Here is a 22,641-nt window from a genome sequence, read left to right on the forward strand (position 1 = left end):
ACACACACACACACACACACACACACACACACACACACACACACACACACACACACACGGAAGTTAAAAAAAGAAATCTGAGGGACAATTTTAAATAACAGCTCAGATTAGGCCTGCACAATTTGGGGAAAACTATGAATAATGTTTTTACTTTGCTTAGAATTGATATCACAATTCTCTGCCACGATTTTTTTGACCATGACAAAACAAAACAAATTGGCAGTACCAAACATAGATTTTTTTTGGGCACCTATATCGCATTGCGCATTACCACAAGCTTGTCAATGAAGAGCATTGCAGCGCTTGGGAGCACTTTAAAACCTATTTTATACAGTGTATGTGTAAAACTCACGGAAGAAAGTAGTAGCGTTTGTGATGCAGTTGGCTCAATTTATTTATTTTTATTTTTTTTAAATTGAGGTTGTTAAAAACTAAATTGTGAACAGGGTGAATCAAGATCAAAATTTTATAACGATTAATCATGCATGCCTAGCTCAAAAACAGGACATAATGACACCTGAGGAAAACAACACGTGTAAACGTACAAAAACATACCCACAACCGCTAACTGCCCGACTAACACAAACGGTGACATGATGCATAAGAAAGAAAACAAGCATAAGTGAATCTCTTTCTTCACTGACTGGTAATCATCTCAGCTCAGTCTGCTTGCTGGTGATACAAAGCCCTCATCGTAATCCCACTAATCTGGAACTGTCACTAGGTCAACAGCAGCAGACACCAAAGCCAGGCACAGTTAGAAATGTCCTCCTCTTCTTCACATGAAAGATCGCAAGTGACATCGTTCTTAATATTACCTTATAGGTAGACATGATTCTAGACTTTATATCCTTTATTTTGAATATTGACCAAAGATCATAATTTAAAAATAAAAAAGTAAAACAACAATGGGGCTGTGATCACATACATATTTGTAGTCATGAGTACTGGCACTGTACAACAATATCTTCATTTGTAGTCTTTTTAGTACTTGTGCATTCCATTCAAAACCCTTTTAAAACACTGGATTATTTTTCAGACTTTTTCAGCACTGGCAAACACGTTTCACTCATTGGGATGACAAAAACTGAGACAATAAGAAGATCACTCTTACCTGGTTCCAACTTTATGATCTTCACAGCAGCAAGCTCCCCTGTTTGTATGTTTCGGGCCTAAAAGACACAACAGCGCAATGGTCAGCTTGGCTATCACAATACTGTTGTTGCTGCTTTCATCAAATCTTGTTTTCCAACTGTTCACGACAAAACTAAAAGTTTGATTAGTCAACCTAGAGAAAAATAATTGCCAACTATTTTGATACTTTATTTTTCATCCAAGTAGCCCACAGCCATTCAAATGTGAGGTTTTGTCACCTTTGTTTGTCCTATATTTAGGTTTTGGACCATTAGCAGGACAAAACAAGAGATTTGACAACATCACCATGGACTTTAGGGAATCATTATGGAATGGAGTTTATTTGACTATTTTCTGAGATTTTATAGACCAAAAGATGAATCTACTGAGAAAAACAGCAAGGACCATTTTATGATTGTTGGTTAGACAAAACAAGCAATTTGCTTATTAGCACTTGCAACTTGTAATTGGGTTTTTTCACTATTACACTATCACTTTTTTACTTAATATTTCTAAGCTAAACTTTGGTTTGAATAAAATAACCAACTGAGTTATCAATAACAAAAATAACTGTCAGTTGCAGCCTTGAATATTATAAAACATAATACTATATGTGATGGAACATCAGTTACAATTTTGGCCTAAATAACCTTTAAACTGATTAACCCAATTTAGTTGATATTCGCTTCTGAAAGAAGTGGAGCGGAAACATTCAACTGTGGGATACAAAGGCCAGCACCTCCTCCAGTCAAATTCAACATCAATGCATTCTTGAGTAAAATCAAACCGAAAGTCTGCTTAAACAAGCATCATCACCAGAGCTCATGCTGGACAGTGTAAATCTTTAAATAAATAGATGACTTGACATTCAGTTAATTTTTATAGTAGCATCATTTTGTTCACTCTTGATATTCTTTTTGTTTCTTCTGTACATATTTGGGCAGTACCACCAGTTTGGTATTTTGTTGTGTCAAAGGCATCATCCCAATGGTTATCCATATATTAAAATCCATCATTTGTGAAATTTCTATCTTAAAGTAGGTTGCAGTGATTTCCAAATCCAGGTCAAAATGGGATGCTCCCTAATCCGTAGGATTGAAGTGATGGGACGAGCAACTAAATCAACCGTAAACCACAAGACCCTCCCAGCATGGCCACCTTTAAACACAGGGAATGTGATGGTGATTTATACACATAAACAGCATAGAACACACAGCTTATACATGTTCTCCAGCTGACACCGCAGGTGCATACACACAGAACGGAAAACCTAAAAAAATTGTATTCGTAAATTTTTTGTTTGTGTGCGATTGGTCCCTTGTCTTGTGTTTGTTTGTGTGTGTTTGTCTGTTTCTGCATGTGTTGTTTTGTCTCCCTCCCTCCCGTTTTTCTGCTCTGTGATTTTGTGCCCTGGGACGCATTCCTATGTCCCAGTGTGTGTTTTTTTTTAACTGTTCGTTAATATTATGTTTACATTTTTTTTTTTCTGAAGATAAAAATAAAAATTTCACCTAGGGAGGTGATTCAGCAGTATATGTACTTCTCTATTGCACATTTGTTCAGCTTTCAAATTGTGGAAGTCAGTGAAGTAAAGGCCACCACCACTTTCTCACAACCTGTGTCTAGCTTTACATTTCCTTAAGTAGCTAAAGTCAACCTGAGAACTAAACCCTCAAAAGGGGAAGTCCCAAAATGGCCGTTCAAATACGTGATTCAGCAGACAACCCAAGCTCAAACATCCTTTAACTGGAGGAAGGAGTATTCTGGCCTGTAATCTCTAAGATCTGACACAATATCAATCACCATACTTCCATAGACCTAAGGTCCAGCTAACTGTAGTTAAAATGTAGACGCTGACTCAATTAGCATGAAAATGTTTCCTTACATCCAAATTTTAATAACTTTAAGTAACTGACCGTCAGTGTGTAGGATTCATTGGTTCCTTCTTTGTCATTCAACTTTGACACAAGCACTGACAAAAGCCGATCTAAGATCAGTACCTCACTCACCTACATCAATGACTTTTTGTGAATAATGTTACTGGCATTTCATCTGCTAATGCAAACTCAAAAATATTTTTTTTTTATAAACAATTGCTTTAATTATTTCTTTAAATAATGAAAAGATTCTGATACACAAGTAAACCTTTAAGAACTACTCATTCTAAAGAAAATTCAGCATTTAAAAAGATGTAACAATAACCTACATTTAGAGCCAATTCAATTTTATTTATATAGCGCTAAATTACAACAACAGTTATCTCTTTGTGCTTTTCATAAAAGAGCAGGTCTAGACCGTACTCTGATGTTCTTTACAGAAACCCAACAGTTCTTTGTAATGTCAGCCAAGGGTATGACATTATATGGCTGGGCAATATATCGATAATGATAAATGTAATTCTATCGCCTTAGATTTTGGGTACAGTAGTTTGACATGTGTTGTCTTTTCCAGGTTTTAAGGCTGCTACAACGTGATGTTATTTCTGAACTTACTAGAGCCTGACCAATATATCGGCGGGCTGATATTATTGGCCGGTATTAGGCATTTCTCGATCAATCGGTATTGGCATCTATAATGGCCGTTTTTTTTTTATATTCATTCATCCAAATCATTTATGACAAATAATTTGGATAAATGAATATTTTAAAAATAAAAATGGACTGTTGTTGTGTTTTTGTTCAAAAGGACTTTAAGTTTGTAGTTTTATACATTTTATTAATCAGAACTTTAATATATATGTTGATGATCCTCTGTTCTGTTGTGAAAATAAAACTATTTATCATATTATTTTAGTGAGAACTCCTAAATAACTACAAACAAATGTTGGGGAAATCAAATATTTGGATCGTATCAACGTTAAAAATCCTTTATCGGTTGGGCTCTAGAACTTACCAGACTTATTTTTTTATTATTTGCCTTAAGCCACTTAGTCATTACATCCACGTGGCTAATGAGTATTTATCTAAAATGTCATTGTGTATGTTATTTCATGAATGCACCAATTGTTAACCATACAATATCGTCACCATATTGACATTAAGATATTTGGTCAAAAATACCATGCTACTTGATTTTCTCCATATCGCCCAGCTCTATGACATTATAATGAAGATAAATGAATCATTGTCACCAGTAATAACACGGAGCAATTTGATGTGATTCTTAAATTAATATAATCAGAGGTAATAAATCATCAAAGGCGAGGAATACGTTGTCCATTGAAAGTCAACTGAGCACAGCAGGTCAATTAAGGACTTTTCTAAATTTAAGGTGTTTCTGCTGTCAGTGCGACCCTGAACACACCCATAATGAAACGCATGTTTAGACAGGGGCCTGATCATATTTCAGCCTTAGCCTGCAAGCTATGAGAGAATACCAGGCGCAGCATTCCACCAGTGGCCTTGTCTGGGGGTGGGGGCTGGCCAGAGAAGCTTTGTATGAAGAGGGACCACGACAGGCTGCTTCAACTATCACACCCTGGATCACAGAGGTGGTCTGTTTATCTGTGGCAAATGGATAAATAAGAAAATTCCCCAGCAGAACAGATCTAAACAGACAGTGGGAAAAATGTGGATAATCTTGTTTAGCTGGACAGTTTCTGAATAGACTCAATTTATTTTTCTCATATCTCATTTAACATTTTTTTAGTGCAATGCAGAAGCATAGTGCCATCTATATCTACAGTACACACCAACTAAGAATTTACAATCACTCCGTAACCTTCCTCAAAAACTGCATCCACTTGATGCAAATAGAGCCATAAAGATCTGATAAAAACTTTGGATTTTACAGTACAGAAATGCTTTAACAATGGGACGGTTGTGTTTTGTGCTGTTCAGTCTGCTTGTCTGACTCTTGAATAATTGTAAATGTGTACTTGTTGCTGTCTGTAAATGTAAAAGACTGCACTCTTACCCAGTTTTCATCGGAGTTACCTAAAAACAAAACTGAATATCTATCTATCTATCTATCTATCTATCTATCTATCTAGTACAGGCCAATAGTTTGGACACACCTTTTTTCCATTTTCATTCAATGCGTTTCCTTTATTTTTATGACCATTTACATTGTAGATTATCACTGAAGGCATCAAAACTATGAATAAACACATGTGGTGTACTTACCACTTATGTACTTAACAAAAAAAAGTGTGAAATAACTAAATAACTGAAAACATAATCACTGGGACCGAAAGGATATTTCAGTAGCGTATGAATGCAGCCTGGAGACCTCCTGTCTCATGTCCTCCCCGGTTGCGTGCTTTCCGCGAGCTTTGACTTTTTAAAATAAAACTTTGCATCTGGTCCTTTATGATGTTGAAATAGGCCTGCACGATATTGGAAAAAACTGACATTGGGAGTTTTTCCCCCCTGCAATATATATTGCGATATAAAAAAAGAAAAAGTAATTATTAAAAAGCTGACATAAATAGCTTTATTTGGAAGTAATAAATCATTCTCGACTGCTGCAGTGATTTTGTAGTGGAGTGCATCTACATAAAAGATAAAAATGAAAACGTATCTTGTCTAACGTGAGCCATTCTTTGTCAAACTTTAATGCTTTACACCAAAGCAAGTTAGCTGTGACTATTCTTCTGAGGTGATTTTGGAGAGCAAAATTTCGGTAGAAATATGCTGAATTACTAGCATGAGACCATTGTAGTCATATAATACTATCCATGCTAAAGTGTATGACGATGACTGCATGTTGCTTCCTCTAAATATCAGGTTGTGGTCGACTAGCGGGGTCAAGCTCGTTAGTTTGATAAATTGATCAGACCTGCATGTCACGTGCACTAGCAACAAACTGAGTTTTATTAAACAAAGGGAAGTCGGACTAGTGGGATGTAATGTAGGACCAAAGAGAATTTTTGGAGTTATTGAGAGGTCGGAACAAGGGAGCGTATAAAAGAGACTTCAGGTACAGTATTAGGGGACCCCTAAGGTCTATATAAAAGAGACTTCAGATACAGTATTAGGGGACCACTAAGATTTAAATAAAAGAGACTTCAGATACAGTATTAGGGGGCCACTAAGGTCTATATAAAAGAGACTTCAAATATGGTATTAGGGGACCATTGAGGTCTACAGTGAGGAAAATAAGTATTTGAACACCCTACTATTTTGCAAGTTCTTCCACTTAGAAATCATGGAGGGGTCCGAAATTGTCATTGTATGTGCATGGCCACTGTGACAGACATAATCTAAAAAGAAAATCCAGAAATCACAATGTATAATTTTTTTAAAACTATTTGGGTATGATACAGCTGCAAATAACTAATTGAACACCTGTCTATCTGCTAGATATTTGTCCCTCAAATACCTGTTAGTCTGGCATCAAAATGTCCACCTCCACTCCATTTATTATCCTAAATTAGATGTACCTGTTTGAGGTCGTTAGCTGCATAAAGACACCTGTCCACCCCCATACAATCAGTAAGAATCCAACTACTAACATGGCCAAGACCAAAGAGCTGTCCAAAGACACTAGAGACAAAATTTTACACCTCCACATGGCTGGAAAGGGCTACGGGGAAGTTGCCAAGCAGCTTGGTGAAAAAAGGTCCACTGTTGGAGCAATCACTAGAAAATGGAAGAAGCTAAACATGACTGTCAATCTCCCTCGGACTGGGGCTCGATACAAGAGCTAACCTCGTTGGGTTTCAATGATCCTATAACAGGTGAGAAATCAGCCCAGAAGTACACGGGAGGAGCTGGTCAATGACCTGGAAAAAGCTGGGACCACCGTTTCCAAGGTTACTGTTGGTAATACACTAAGACGTCATGGTTTAAAATCATGCATGGCACGGAAGGTTCCCCTGCTTAAACCAGCACATGTCAAGGCCCGTCTAAGGTTTGCCAATGACCATTTGGATGATCCAGTGGAGTCATGGGAGAAAGTCATGTGGTCAGATGAGACCAAAATAGAACATGTTGGTCATAATTACACTAACCGTGTTTGGAGGAAGAAGAATGATAAGTACCATCCCAAGAACACTATCCCTGATGTGAAGCATGGGGGTGGTACCATCATGCTTTGAGGGTGTTTTTCTGCACATGGGACAGGGTGACTGCACTGTATTAAGGAGAGGATGACCGGGGCCATGTATTGCGAGATTTTGGGGAACAACTTCCTTCCGTCAGTTAGAGCATTGAAGATGGGTCGAGGCTGGGTCTTCCAACATGACAATGACCAGAAGCACACAGCCAGGATAACCAAGGAGTGGCTCTAGAAGAAGCATATCAAGGTTCTGGCGTGGCCTAGCCAGTCCCCAGACCTAAACCCAACAGAGAATCTTTGGAGGGAGCTCAAACTCCGTGTTTCTCAGCGACAGCCCAGAAACCTGACTGATCTAGAGAAGATCTGTGTGGAGGAGTGGGCCAAAATCCCTTCTGCAGTGTGTGCAAACCTGGTGAAAAACTACAGGAAAGTAGTACAGGAAGGTTTGACCTTTGTAATTGCAAACAAAGGCTACTGTACGAAATATTAACATTGATTTTCTCAGGTGGTCAAATACTTATTTGCAGCTGTATCATACAAATAAAAATGAGTATGAGTTAAAAAAAAATCATACATTGTGATTTCTGGATTATAATTTTTTTTAGATTATGTCTCTCACAGTGGCCATGCACCTACGATGACAATTTCAGACCCCTCCATGATTTCTAAGTGGGAGAACTTGCAAAATAGCAGGGTGTTCAAATACAAATTGTATATATATATATATATATATATATATATATATATATATATATATATATATATATATATATATATATATATATATATATATATATATATATATATATAGTACAGATTATTTAAATTTATTTACAATTATTAATAAATTAATAAATTCTACACAATAACTCATAGTTAGCCAAAATCCATTTTAGGGAAAAACTACTGCAGGTTTAAATACATGCTCTAAACCAATGATGGGTAACATTCTCTCCACGGCAGAAAGAAAAAAGTGATGTGAATAAAATGGACAAGCAGGTACAAGCATTGATCTCAATGAGCAGTCAAATGGGTTCAGGAAACTTGTTCACTTATCCGTGATGCAGCTTGTACAACCAGGAAAATCATCATAATTTCTTATTGTGACATTTTTTTATTTCTTGTTTTGTCCAATAGTCTAAAACCCAATTACTTTACTACCATATATGACCAAGAAAAAGTAACACATGAGGAGAATTTGACTGAATCAATCAAGCAATTACAGATTACTTTTCTTTTTATCTAATAATCGATGAATTAACTAATCAGTCTCTTATATCTCACAATTAATATATTACACAGCGGCTTGTTACGTGTGGCGGTATTATATGGTTAGCTACAATATGATTCCCACCCTCATTAAGCAATGTGGTATATCATCTGAGGTTGTGTATTTACTAGCTGAAGAGGACTATAGGAAGAGGAAGGGCATAACTTGGTCCTCATTCAACAGCTTCTGACAAATGTGTTGGCCACATGTTATCATGACAAAACAAACAACACTGTCTTCAATTAAGTTGATTTGTCATGTGATGGTAAACCAAGATATCTCCAGCTCTAATGGCTGTGGGAACTTCACTGTACCTTGTACACGTCTCCATATGTGCCACTTCCCACCCTCTGAATGAGCTCGAAGTCATGTTGAGGGTTCCTCCTCTGGATTTCACCGCTTGGCCGAGGAAAGATATCCATGGTATCTTGAACCAAACGATCCTTTACATTTAGTTGATAAAATCTGGTGGCGGTGGTTGGATGAAGCTAAAGGTCCTGAATGTAGAAGTTTAATGCCGTTACTCAGACGGTCCTCCCTCGTGCGCCATGTCCTGATAGAGAGACACATGAAAAGTTTTGCAAGAAAACTGTTAAGAAAACAATGTCTCGTTATGGAAAGGGGATACTGGTTACACAAAGTTTACAACTATTTCATCTGTGGGTGTATTTTGGACTATTACCCCTGATCTTTGCACAAATTATACAGACTGTAAATGTTTGCACATCCCGTGATAGCACCCTGCAAGAAACCGTTCTGAAACAATATTTGTTAAAGTGACTTTTACATTTACATTAGATTACACATCTATTCTGCATTTAACGTTATAGCAGTACTTTGCCTCATTATGTTCTTTTTCATGTTCACTGTATGCAACAAATACACCAAGTTAAAACTTGGTTTAGTAATACAACAGAAAAGATGAAAACATTCTGTCACATATCGTGACATCTGTCAACCGACACTAATAATCTAATCTTACTCACATTAAAATTACTCATAGCTTGTCCTACACATTAAAATGTCGTGGTTATAACGTTAGCATGGACAATGTGGTCATTCCAGCAAATAGCCCGAGCCAGGTCTAACGTAAGTTAGAGAGCTTATAGCATCTAGGCAAGTCAGCTAACAGCTAATGCTAACTAGCAAACGTTAACTTAGCTAGCTTTCTCACTGGTTCTAACTTCAACTGTGCTTACCTTTTACAATGCAAACACCGTGAACGAGTGTGTCTTGCATTTTAAGTCGTTTAGAGGGCTTTAACCGTACGAAGGCGTCGAATAGTAGCACAAAAAGAAGAAGAAAAGCGTCCCCTTTGTTATCGAGGAAACTAAAAACTTCAGTTGGCTGTTGCTGTTCACTCCGTCTACTTTAATGCAACAGCAGCGCAGACGTTAACGACAGTCGAGTTCGGTCCTCGCACAAATTGCAGCATTAGGTTTAACCGTTGACATGTCATTTCCCTCTGCTGACAGTTTTAGAGAAGTCTCGCACTAATGCGTGAAATATTACCGGTAAACTAGCTACATTTATAATATCAAGTATTTCTCTTCAATGTATTCTCCAAAAATCTGTCAAAAAAGCAAGCAGTCTGTCTAATCTCTGTGGAGTCGATCCTGCTGCGTTTATGAACTCCTCGGAAAATATAACCACTCGAAATTATAAAGCAATACCTAAAAAATGTATTAAATTGACTTTTTTGCACCAGTTACTGTTACTGGTAGGGATTTTTAGTTTTAGCACATAATGTCACGATTGTTGCAGAAAGTTCTGACATTCCCAGTGCTTAATTAAGTAAGCTACATTTACTCCACTTCCGTGAACAAGTAAAAGTCTTAGGCACTTGTACGTTTCTGCACAGGTGTATTGTGTATTGTTCTTTTCATTCCACTTTATTTATCTAGTTATTTTATTTTATTTAAGTTAAACGACTGAAAACCCCATATAAAATAGCTACAATCAGCGCCACCTTGGTCAGCAAAAACAATTAAAATGCATGACTATTATTAATGATAATCATGCAGAATAGCATAACTTTGACAGAGACTAATTTGCCTGCATAGTGGATACTTCTGCAGTTTTCTAATGTGTAAAGCTGTGCTTTTTACTCCACTACATTTGTTTGACAATAATATTTACTTTTAACATAAAAAAAACATTTGCTCATATGACACAATTAGTAGCCTACTATACTACCAATCTACCCAGTAGCATAAAAGTATCTAACTAGCTCCGCATTGCCGAACTACAACATTATATTGGTCGCACATGTGGGCAATTTGTTATTTGTTAGTGATACAAAAGAATAACATAATAATACTTTATACAGTACTTTTACGATGAATACTACGTATATTTGACTGATAATATTTCAGTATTTTTAATTAAGTAATGTTTTGAATTCAGGACTTTTAAGGGATACTTATACTTATACCACCACCTTCTAGGCAAGGGCTACATAAGTATGTAGAGTACTTTCAGTACAGATATTTTCAATAGTACGCAAAGGCAGCACGTTTTCCATTATCTGTGTAATTACCGCCACCTACCGATGGAAGCTGTAAGTACATTTTCACAGCAGACTTATTAAAAGAGACTGGAACTCAATTGCAACAGCCATACTTCACATTATCAGTGGTTGCACTCATTCTAGCACAGTGCCCTCTGAACATTTTTCCCGCAACATTAAGCTGCTCCATTACACTGAGTAAAAACAACAAACAGCAGCGCCCCCTGGCTACACGCATGAGTCCTGCATCACGCTGAGAATAAAAGCTCCATCATCTTCCTGCGATCCGAGCATCGTTTTGGTGGAGCTAGGACATCCTCCCAACCCTTCGACACTCATGACTGCCGAATAGGGTCGCTCTCTAACGGACAGACAGGGATATAAAGACAGTATTATGGCAAAACACCGTAAAGACAGAGACAGCTGGGGTGAGTGTACGTACAATATTTGATACATCATGCGTTCCCTGACGCACATACATGTTTTTCTTCTTATTCCTGTCGAGGCCAGGGTGTAAGCAATGCAGCCAATTAGATGTTTATTTCTGACGCCACCATGAAGGGCTTGTTTTTCTTTCGACAAAAATTATAACCATTGTGTATTTATTTAGCTCCTTAAAATATCTAATAAAACCGATGGTGAGAAATGTACATTTGTGTTTGTTTGTCACTGCATGGATATCGGTCAATCGAGCATAAGCTAACAGACAATTTCACCAATTAATTCTTTTTTTATTTCATTGAGCAGCAAACAGGAAATACCCTGTTTGGGTGGTTCAGGCCCCAAAAGGCCTGAAAATAACCTTCTGATTTTATTGTGTTTATCACACAGAGCTTCTTTTAATGCTCTGTGGTGCATCTGGCATCAAATTATGTAATATTGCATCAGTGGAATACCTTGACACTATTATCGCCATCATTATACTACTCATCACTGCTATCATCAGTATCACCTCCACCACCATGATTGTAATGATAACGAGCATCCTAATTGTCCCTGACATCACTCTACGGCTCATGGTAACTTTAAATACAGGCCTGCAAGGGGAGAAAAAGGGGACTGCATGGCTCTATCAAGGTTAAGGAAAAGGGGGGAAACGCTGCTGTTTGTCATGAGAGAGTTTATCTGGTTTGACCCACTTAAAGCAGACGGTGCTTCTGCCGTCTATAGGAGCAGAAGCAACATGATCAGGTTAACCAGGCAAAGGCCCGTCCCGGGCCAGGGTGAGGCCTTTGCAGGAGATGTGAAGTCAAACTGACGATCCTCTTCAGGCCGAAAAGGAAACCTTGGCTGATTCCTCCTTAAATTATTCACCATGCATTCTTGGCACCCTGCATGAATCTTTTAGCACATTCCCAAATTGTGTCTGTTATTCCTTAATCTGTCCCAGTTCCTTTGTGAGATGCATAGGCATCCTTAATTTGCAATGACATTCTTAAAATGAACATCACAGCCCCACAGATTGAAGATTTATTTTTTGAAACCTCATAAAATCCTCTAGTTCAGAGCAGAATGTGCATGGTCAGACACATGTTTTTTGTATAAAGCATGCATTACATGAATGGGATTTGGAAGCTAAAATTCCCCCAATCTGGGCAACCGGACGTTCATGCAGCTCGCACTTCATGGGACAGCAGAGATTAGAAACACTGAGTCACTGCCTGGAAAGCACCAGAAAAAGCTCTGAATGCACATGATCTCATTTGACCCAAACAGATGGGAAGGGTTGCATGGCATGGTTCATTATTAGTATTAACAAGCTTGCAGGCCATGCTATTGATCTGGTGCTAACAGGAAGGAATAATGGACTCACGTTTCCCCTTTCCTCGCCTTAATGGACCACGAAGTTTGCTTCTCATCACTGTGAATAAGATCTGGCTGATCATCACTCATTCACATAAAAACATTTTAGTGGACATTCCTCATATAGACCTAATACCATTGTAGTTGACTTTCCTTATACAGACCTGATAACATTTTTGTTGACTTTCCAGGGTTAACTACAAGTAATTATGTAGGAGAATACCAGCGGTATCAACATGATCATTTGTCTTCATGCAAGCATATTCAAAGTTAAACATGTTAAGTTAATGTTCATTTTCCCTCTTTCAGGGCCATTCCCCAGAGTAATAGTCCTTTATTGGAATCTTTTTCCCCTCTGTCTTGTGCTCCAGGGTCCCTCAGTGATAAAAATGTCTATGACTGGAGCTCAGAGGAGGAGGAGCCGGATGGACGGGCCCGGCCCGTGCAGGTGCTGCTGGTCAAAGACGACCACACCTTTGAGCTGGACGAGGTGGCGCTGAGCCGCATCCTGCTGGCGGAGGAGGTCAGAGACCGGGAGGTGGTGGCCATCTCTGTGGCCGGAGCTTTCCGCAAGGGCAAGTCCTTCCTCATGGACTTCATGCTGCGGTACATGTACAACCACGTAAGTGTCTGGGTCTGTGAATCTGGAGAGTACTCTGATTATTTTGCCGCTGTTTTGTATTTTTCTGCTACTTTAAATATGAGGACTGCGGTTTGACTTTTGTATATTGGGGTGAGACTAAACCACCAGTCATTTTCTACCGAGGCTGCCAATAGCTGATATTTTGCTGATATTCTACTTTCATGCAAAAGATAATATTCATTCTCAAGAAATTTAAATATTTAAAAGTTGCATTTAAACTCAGATTTGTCACATTTGTTCATTTGTTCATTTTTCAGTGAAAAATAATAGGATGAAGTACATAACTGGATATAAATAAATGAATAGGTAAACAAAATTAAAGCATGGTTAGGAATTCAAAAGATTAATAGAAGGTTTTAAACGGCTTTGTTGTAGTTAAAGAAATACTGATCAGATTATTGTTACTGCTTATGTATTTTAATATACTGTATATTCTAATATTATAAGATATTTAAACCATTGAACAACCACTTCCGGTCACATTGTGTTCAGGCATCTGAAGGCTGGCTCGGAGAAGCAGACGAGCCTCTGACGGGCTTCTCCTGGAGGGGGGGCTCAGAGAGGGAGACCACCGGGATCCAGATCTGGAGTGAGGTCTTCCTGGTGGACAAGCCAGATGGAAAAAAGGTACAGACCTGTGACTGTATGCCTTTCTCTAGATAGTCTAGATTATTACAATGCAACAAGGTATAATGAGACATCATTAAATATGACATAGATACTTTACCTAAAGCTTTAGGAACCTTTTTCTGTGTTTTTACACTTCCTTTTCTACATTTGTATCCATGTTGGCAACAGGTCTGCTCCTTGCCTTTATATTCATATCACATATTCAGTCACATACATTTACACTTAGAAGCTGCCCAGTAAAACCACACTTGACTGAAGCCATTTCTGCATTTAGACACTTCTGTCCAACTCCTTTCTTACACCTGCAGCAGCCAAATGTTTCCCATCTTTAGTCTGCACAGCTAAAGCAAGGGTGTTACTGGTTGTAAGCTTTAAGTTTCATGCAAATTAATTGTGCTTTTGATGTTTATTTTAAATTAAGATAAACTTGGTCCTTTCAAGATCTTTTCTCCGTTTAAATCTCCGTTCAAAATCAGTCTAACTACCTCACTCATTTTTCTTGCCTACTGTATGAGTATCTTGCCACTAAAGGACTTCCAATCCCTCACACACTATTACAACAGTGCAATATAGGCGCGAGAAACGTTCCTGCAGCACAGGTCAGTGTGTTCGTCTGTTTCATTTCACAGGTCGCTGTGTTGCTAATGGACACACAAGGCACGTTTGACAGCCAGTCGACGCTGAGGGATTCGGCCACTGTGTTTGCACTGAGCACAATGATAAGCTCCATGCAGGTACTGACCCAGCTTTGCTTTAGTAAGGGCTATTCATAGTAATGTGAATGAATGAACATAGGTTTGTATGTTTGGCCAAGCAAGCGGCAGTGTTCTAGGGGGGGTCAGTCTGTGCACCACCTTGGTCCAGACTAAAATATCTCATCAACTCTTGGGTGGATTGCCACAAAAATGTATACAAGCATGCCCAGTTGTTATGTTCCTTTGGCTTCACACACCAAAATTGTATTAAATACATTTGGAAGAAATGTTGCTATAAATAAATGGTCTTTTTCAGGTTTACAACATCTCACAGAATGTACAAGAGGACGACCTGCAGCACTTACAGGTGAGACTGTCAAGTGTCGACACTAATGCATAATCAGACATGATGCATACTAATGTTTGTCTAAATGCATTTTCTTATTGCGGAAATATAAATCCTATAAAAGAAATGCTATTGAGGCCACATTCTGAATAAATGTGCTCCCACAGAATGTAAAGCATTCCAGTTGATCTTTCCTAAAAATACAGTTTCACATCATTTTATCTTATCTGTCTTATTTCAGCTTTTCACTGAGTACGGCAGACTAGCTATGGAAGAGACTTTCCTCAAACCATTCCAGGTACTGTAAATCATTTTCACTCGCTGGATAGATTGGCAGTGAACAGTGCTGCTGACTGCATCCAAATGTCAGGAAATGACATTTGCAAATTATTATTGGTGTTTGTTTTACGGATCTTGGACTAGTGCACGGTAGCACAGAAGGGAGGGGGAGGGGACCGGGATGGGGGGGGGGCAAGCAAGTTACTTGTATAATAATAATACTTCCAACGTCAACAAGAAGTAACGTCACCCAACATCGCTTAGAGCACCACCTCTAAAGGGTGCCTGGCTAGCTCACCTAGAAGGCGCCCATGTAGAGAGGCTCAGGCCTCGACGCAGCGGTTCGGGGTTGGAGTCCGACCTGCGGCCTTTAGCTGCATGTCTTCCCCCCTTCTCTCCCCCTTACCTGTGTAAGAAAAGGCTAAAGTTCCCCCAAAAAATATCTTTAAAAAAGTGAAGGATCTGAATACCTTTTCCACCACAGTTTGAACATTTTGTACAGTACAAGATGTCGTTAACAAGAGTTGCATGGTTGTTTGTTTTGGTCTCAGTCCATGATTTTCCTCGTTCGAGACTGGAGCTTTCCATATGAGTTTCCCTACGGACAGGAGGGAGGCATGAAGTTCCTTGAGAAGAGACTTAAGGTCAGTTGGGACTGATGTCGTGTCGTTTTAAACAATCGCTGGACAGATCCCCATGTGGCTGATCAAAGCAAACTAATACACTAATACATGTGGTTATTGTTGGGGTTTAGATTTCAGAGAACCAGCATGAAGAGCTGCAGAACGTGCGCAAACACATCCACTCCTGCTTCACCAACATCTCCTGTTTCCTGATGCCTCACCCGGGCCTCAAAGTGGCCACCAACCCCCACTTTGACGGAAGAATTATAGGTACACTTCCTCTGTCTCATAACAGATTTCATTCAATGAACACAGAATAGTTTGTTGTCGAGATGTTTTCTGACCGTGTGTGATCTGGTGGAAATGGACACATTTAAATGAGAAAAAAAGTCTGTTTTGACAACGTTTGGATGGAGTGCTGTGAAACTTTATAGAGCCCTTCCTGTTTCTCAGAGGATGATTTCTACTGACTTGGATCCTCTGACTTTTCCTTTAGCGCCACAACGGGTTTGTTGTTGTTGTGAAATGTCTCAAGGAAATGTCTTGATGTAATACCTTTAGCAAGCCCATGACTTTAACCCATGTGTTGTCAAATTTGGCCTGTTGTCTAAATGTCTATATCAGAAATATGGATTTCTTTTTAACTACCTAAATTTAGATTTCACAAAAATAACACGGATCATTCGGTACAACGTGCTTCGCAAATACAACAAAAATATCTACTTTCAGTGAATTTTCTGTTTTGTTCTATTTTTTAGCATTTGAAAAAAATGGAACTAAACGTAGTTTAGTCAAAATATTTAAAAAAAAATATTTTTCTTCCTTTAATCCTCATGCTGTCCTCGGATCAAACTGACCCATTTTCCTATATCAGTGTTCTTTGTAATTCCCCAAAACAACACGATTGATTCCACACAACGCTCTTCGCCAAGTACAAATCTCTACTTTCATGAATTCTGGGATGTCTTATTCAATTTTATATTTATTTGAAAACAATTTTTTGAAATAGTATTGAGTAAAAGTTGACATATTCCAGTCTGTGATTATCCATCAACGTACATTCCTTTAATTTTAGTCTAAAATAATTCCTCATTTCTGCTTTTCTAACTCAAAGATTAGGTATAATTTCCTATAAATGAGGTTTATTGACCATAAATTCCAAAATTAACTGTAAATGAATGCCAAACACAAGTGTAGATCTAGAACTGAGTTTGTGTCACCGGTGTTTATACACGGTAGGGAAAAGGTCATGCCAACATAGATTTTCAGTTTCGACCCAAGTGGGCGATGCATGGTCGAATGAAAGACAACACAAGGGTTAAATCTATTATCAGGTCAAAATTTAAAATTGTCCAATACTTTTGGTTTATGACTATATTCTTGCAAAAGCACAGGCTGCAAAATATAGAGACAATTAGTACAACAGAAGCTGAATACAACAGAGCAAAGACTGCTGAATTTCTGCACCAGTTTCCAATTTCACCAGCCGCTCCCTGTCCCCCCCCCCCCCTGTCCCCCCCCCGTCCAGAGATCGACGGCGAGTTTATCAACAACCTGAAGGTTCTAGTCCCGTGGCTTCTCAGTCCTCGTAACATCGACGTGAAGGAGATCAACGGCAGCAAAATCACCTGCAGGGGCCTGTTGGAGTACTTTAAGGTCAGAACAAAGACGCATGTTAGTTCACATGACACAAACACTGCACTTTCTTATGAGTGGCAGTAACTGTTGATCTCTGACTATGTTCTGCACACTGTGACTAAATCCAACATATTTATGTCACTGAATGTAACCAGTTCTACCAGGTTTAGTGCTTTTTGTCATCCCTTTCTTTATTTTAGGCATACATCAAAATTTACCAAGGTGAGGAGCTGCCACATCCAAAGTCCATGCTGCAGGTACATTTCTCCATCACCTTCATTTTTATTGCTACTTCCTCTACAACTTTTGTCTCAATACACTTTCAAGTTACTATTAATGCCGTTGTATATAGTATTCAGTACATTTTTATTTGATTTTCATGTTTCATTTATATACACTATATGTCTAAATCTTTTTTTTAAGTTTGAAAGTTTTTTGTGACTGTGTGCATTTCCCTGCACAAGAGCAATAAAGTTCATTTTGTTTTATTTGATCTTATAGTACCTTGAAATAAATAATCACTATATTTTTGATCTGCTTCCTCTCAGGCCACAGCAGAGGCAAATAATTTGGCAGCAGTAGCAGCCGCAAAGGATCTGTACAACAAGAAAATGGAGACGGTAGGTGAAAACAGGATTTGGAAGTAAATCCCAAACCGTCCCTGGGCTGACTAATCCTCCTCCTTTCTGTTCCCAGGTCTGTGGGGGGGACCGGCCCTTCCTGGCCCCCAGCGAGCTGCAGAGCCGACACAGCCTCATCAGGGAGGAGGCCCTGCAGGTGTTTCGGGGCGTGAAGAAGATGGGAGGCGAGGAGTTCAGCCGCCGCTACCTGCAGCAGCTGGAGGGAGAAATCGACGAGGTGTTCGTCCAGTACATCAAGCACAATGACTCCAAGAACATTTTCCACGCCGCGCGGACGCCGGCCACCCTGTTTGTAGTCATCTTTGTCATGTACGTGGCTGCGGGCATCACAGGCTTTGTGGGCGTGGACGTCATTGCCAGCTTGTGTAACATGATTCTGGGTCTGGCATTGATCACTCTCTGCACCTGGGCCTACATCCGCTACTCCGGGGAATACCGAGAACTGGGCGCCGTCATCGACCAGGTGGCCGGTGCACTGTGGGACCAGGTAATTCAACCAATACATAAACATTAATGAAGTTAAGAATACATCTGGCTGTCTAAGTTGATCAATATTTGAACCAATACTCACCAAGTTGCAAAAATCAACAGCAAGAGTCCTCACTCACAACACAGAGAGAAGGGCCGCTCGATTATGGAACACATCATCATCAGGATTATGTTGGTCCACATTGAAATCTGGACATGTTACATTTGTTGAAGTTAAATAAAACAGTGAAACGGCGAAACAAATCAACAGGAAAAACACCTCGAACTGTGAAATTTCGCTTGATACTTTTTCCCATTGAACTTATTGAATTCTCCTTAAAATAAATAATTGAATACATATATTTAAATGTTTAAACAGTATTACACAATAATTATAATAACACCGAATAAGATCGATCTGTTGCAGTGCCCTTTCAAAATCTTTTGAAAACGAGTACAAATTAAACACAAATCAAAGAAAAACAAAATGATGGTTTTTCTCCATGACATTGTTACTGTGAGCGTTAGGAGCCAAAATCAAAGTTTGATTTGGTGCACAGCCATAAAAGAGAGATGGAAAAAAAAAAAACATTTCCCCTGCACATTTACAATTTGAGCATTCACTCCCATTTTCAAAGAGTTCCTCAGATACAAAAAACACAAAAATTAACATTTCCACATGATGAAGTGAACAGAAATACAGTTTGTTTGCACAACATGTAAAAGTAAGAAGAGCTGTAGTAAAGAGAGCCAAAAAATGTGTTTTAGGACTAGATTTAAAATTCTTAACTGAGCCCAAATCACTACAGTCAGGTACTCAGCACTTAAGGAGCAAAGCAGTTGTTCTACATAGTTAGATAATGTACTGTCTACACAACGGAGCCAATCTTTCAAAGGTTTTGAATTTATCTTAAATAGTAAAACATGTGAGTCAAAGATATGGTAATTATATGGTGATCATTTTTGTCATTGTTTATTCCGCGAATTACAGCAGAGACAAATACTGTACGCTCTTTTTATTATCTTACAACTGCACAGATACACAGATACAAAGTAGATAGGGTGATAAGTACTTTAAACCACTAGAGGGAAACAATCTCCTTTAAATCAGTGGCAGAGAGGATAAAGCCAGATGCATTTACAGCAATGATGAATTGATATTGAACATGCTGCATGTTATATGTGCATGTATGTGCTCACACTGTATCTTTCTTTCTTCTTTTAATGCCTTCGCAGGGAAGCACAAATGACGTGAGTGGAACAATCAAAGTGGGATTATTTTCAAAGACATTTGTATCCTCAGTGCAACATGTAAATAAATATGATGGTACACATTGGAATGTTGTTGTTTTTTAACTTTTATGTGAAACTTTCTTTGCTATTTTCGTCACCGTTACCCATCCACATTCCTCGTCGCCTGCACACCGACCCTGACATTATTTTAGGCGATCTCTGGGAGTTAAACCCTCCGCCTGTAACCAATACCGCTTCTGGTCTCTGCTCCACAGGCTCTCTACAAGCTGTACAATGTAGCGGCCAATCACAGGCACCTGTACCACCACGCCTTCCCCGGCGGGCCTCAGGTGGACAAGGATGCAGAGGAGCAGGACAAGAAGAGGGACTGATTAGATAAGACAGAATACAGCAGGGACTTCATGGTGAGGAGGAAGAGGGACATCCTCACCCATAAGGCACTCTTTTAATCTGGTATTGGCTGGTGCTGCCCACCAATACATCCACTACTTTAAACCTTATAACGGACTGTATAATGTCCATGTATAGGCAGTGTCAGAGCATCCTCTCAGTGGGTGCTTGTTTTCAAAGGATGGATGCCGTTTAATTCATTGTTTCACTTTTTGTCTGTGATCAAATATCACCTGTACAGATACTGCAGGCTCTCCTCGGGGAGACCTCGGCATGTCCGACCTCCAGTCAGCTGTTGATTTCACAACAGACAGGGATTTTTTTCCCCCTCCATCATTTAATTGTCAGGACGATGATTTTCAAAGTATAGCCAAATCTGTGAAATCCCCATTTGTGACTTGTTCTTTGAAGTTTAGTGGCGTTTATAAGAAACAATATCTATGATCTGCGATGTTTGAAAGCCAAACTATGTACTGTATGTTTATTAATGAAGCATTACAAGCACCATCAGCATGGTAAGTGGTTAATGTTTGTCATCGTTAAGCTCCTAAACCAGGTATACTTTATAAAAGCATTGAGTTTTAATGGTTGTGACAAAGTTGTATTGTGCCATAACATGTAAAAATGATTTCACATGATTTCATGATCTACTGCTGCCTGCCTCCTGCTAAATGCACACACTTAATGGTATATTTTATTAGTTGTATGCAGTTTGTTTTGTTTTGTAGGTGGATTTCTGCATCAGGGAGTTGCTTTGTGCCGACATGGACTGTACTTTGAAATAACAGCACTGGGTGAAAAGACAAAACCAGAATAGTTCAAAGTTTACACAACATAGCTGACATTACGTCTCACTTTGTAGTCTGCTTGCAGTTTTAAAATTACGCAGTGATCCTCTTTGTGTGCGTTTGGTCTTTGAGGTCGAGGGGAAAGAGCGTGTTTCCATTGTGACGTAGGTGTGTGAAACCATTGTTGTGTTTCTCACTGAATGTTCGAGCAAATCCGAGGAATGTAGCTATTCTGTGGCTACTGAGGAATCAAAGCTAGTTGTTATTAGGCGGGGCGACAGGCCTGCTTTGAAAAAAAAAAAAGATCCTCATTCCACATCTCTTGTATCATCTTCACAGACTTAACTTGAATCATCTGTGAAGGAAGCCAGGCCCCCGATTTTGTTGCTGTTGTGCGTTTCCAAAACAGTTTGCATTTGTAAACAGAAGACTTGTATCAGTGACAGGACTTTTTGGTGTTTGAATACTTTGGCTTCGTAGACTGTTACTGTACATTTGTATAAATGTGGTTATTGTTTTTAGCTCACTGATTAGCCCGGAGTCATAGATCTCACTGTAAAACGTCTGCATCACATCCAGCTGCAGCATTGAACTGTTCTTTCTTTTTTCTGGTCACCAACAATGCAGGAACACTGTTATGCATATTTAGCAAGTTTATACTGAGGTTTGGAAATTTAAAAGCACTGCAAGAGAGTGGCTTCTTGAGTCTTCCACAATATATAATTAACATCAGTAAAGCCTTCCCACAAAGAACCATCTAAGTCCAGTCCAAGATGCGTACGGTTTGGAGATCCACTCTCTTCGTGGCTGTGTTGGAGTGTCCATTTGTAAGTCAGAAAAGTAGCATTTGTTTACATTGTGTTTACACTCCAAATTAAAATGGTAATTGAAGATGTTATCTGTTAAGAGAAGAAAATGTAACACAACCTATTATTCTTGGATTTAACTATTCATTCCCATATCCATTCTTAAATCATCTCCGGATTCGGTGGGAGCCTCGATGTGCTGAAAGGTCAAATCCAAGTCAACACTGCTAAGTTTCCGCACACGCATTGCAATTTCACTTACAAGGAAATAACTAATAAAGTTGGACCAAATGAATGAAAACTAAGACTTGAGTTATTTCATTAGAGATTAGCCTCCAGCCATCTTTTAAGACAGAAATACTTGTATCTGATTAGTTTATCTTTTCCACAAAGGAATTCAATTAACTTACACATTCAGATGAGATTTAAGCATGATCTAATGTGTTTCCAAACATTATTTTTGGGTTTTGCAATAATAAAGTCTCAAAATGATGTCTGAGGCTCCATGTGAAATTGAACAGACAGCAAGAGCAAACAACTGTACAGTCAGAAGTGTATATTGTTCTTCACTGCAGACTTTATTACACATGTCCTGTATTTGGAATCCACAAAATCAGATATGTACAAAAACACCATCCTTATGACATGTGATTGAGACTTTGTTGCATAGTAAAGGATGCATTGAAGAGAAGGTTATTTAACTTATGCCACTGTTACCCAACCA

The 22,641-nt window shown here is 38.8% G+C and overlaps 2 protein-coding genes across 11 annotated transcripts in view; one reads left to right on the plus strand and one right to left on the minus strand.

Annotated features, from left to right (window-relative positions):
• Nucleotides 1-10,029, minus strand: part of map4k5 (mitogen-activated protein kinase kinase kinase kinase 5) — a 35,355-nt gene extending 25,326 nt beyond the window's left edge. For 5 of the 9 annotated variants that reach the window (XM_034857574.1, XM_034857573.1, XM_034857572.1 and 2 more), the window contains exons 1-3: nucleotides 9,604-10,027; nucleotides 8,719-8,957; nucleotides 1,115-1,172 (exon numbers count right to left, since the gene is read on the minus strand). In XM_034857574.1, coding sequence (XP_034713465.1) covers nucleotides 1,115-1,172; nucleotides 8,719-8,826 — 166 coding nt within the window. In that variant the 5' untranslated portion in view covers nucleotides 8,827-8,957; nucleotides 9,604-10,027. Of the gene's footprint in view, nucleotides 1-1,114; nucleotides 1,173-8,718; nucleotides 8,958-9,603 lie in introns of all 9 variants that reach the window. The other 4 variants (XM_034857571.1, XM_034857569.1, XM_034857566.1 and 1 more) reach the window with 2 other exon arrangements.
• A 1,072-nt stretch (nucleotides 10,030-11,101) lies between these two features.
• On the plus strand, nucleotides 11,102-22,218 carry atl1 (atlastin GTPase 1). 2 transcript variants are annotated; one of them, XM_034857596.1, is made up of 14 exons: nucleotides 11,102-11,341; nucleotides 13,088-13,338; nucleotides 13,852-13,986; nucleotides 14,619-14,723; nucleotides 15,001-15,051; nucleotides 15,272-15,328; nucleotides 15,861-15,953; nucleotides 16,064-16,202; nucleotides 17,461-17,588; nucleotides 17,771-17,827; nucleotides 18,119-18,190; nucleotides 18,267-18,698; nucleotides 19,916-19,930; nucleotides 20,188-22,218. In XM_034857596.1, exons 1-14 carry the CDS (start codon nucleotides 11,308-11,310, stop codon nucleotides 20,302-20,304), a joined length of 1,686 nt encoding a protein of 561 aa, XP_034713487.1. In that variant the 5' UTR covers nucleotides 11,102-11,307; the 3' UTR covers nucleotides 20,305-22,218. The 2 variants fall into 2 exon arrangements, with proteins under 2 accessions (XP_034713487.1, XP_034713486.1); XM_034857595.1 differs by having other exon boundaries at nucleotides 11,128-11,347.
• Nucleotides 22,219-22,641: the final 423 nt, after the last annotated feature.

The sequence above is a fragment of the Etheostoma cragini genome, chromosome 20 (genome assembly GCF_013103735.1).
Source record: "Etheostoma cragini isolate CJK2018 chromosome 20, CSU_Ecrag_1.0, whole genome shotgun sequence".
In the NCBI taxonomy this organism is placed as follows: Eukaryota; Metazoa; Chordata; class Actinopteri; order Perciformes; family Percidae; genus Etheostoma; species Etheostoma cragini.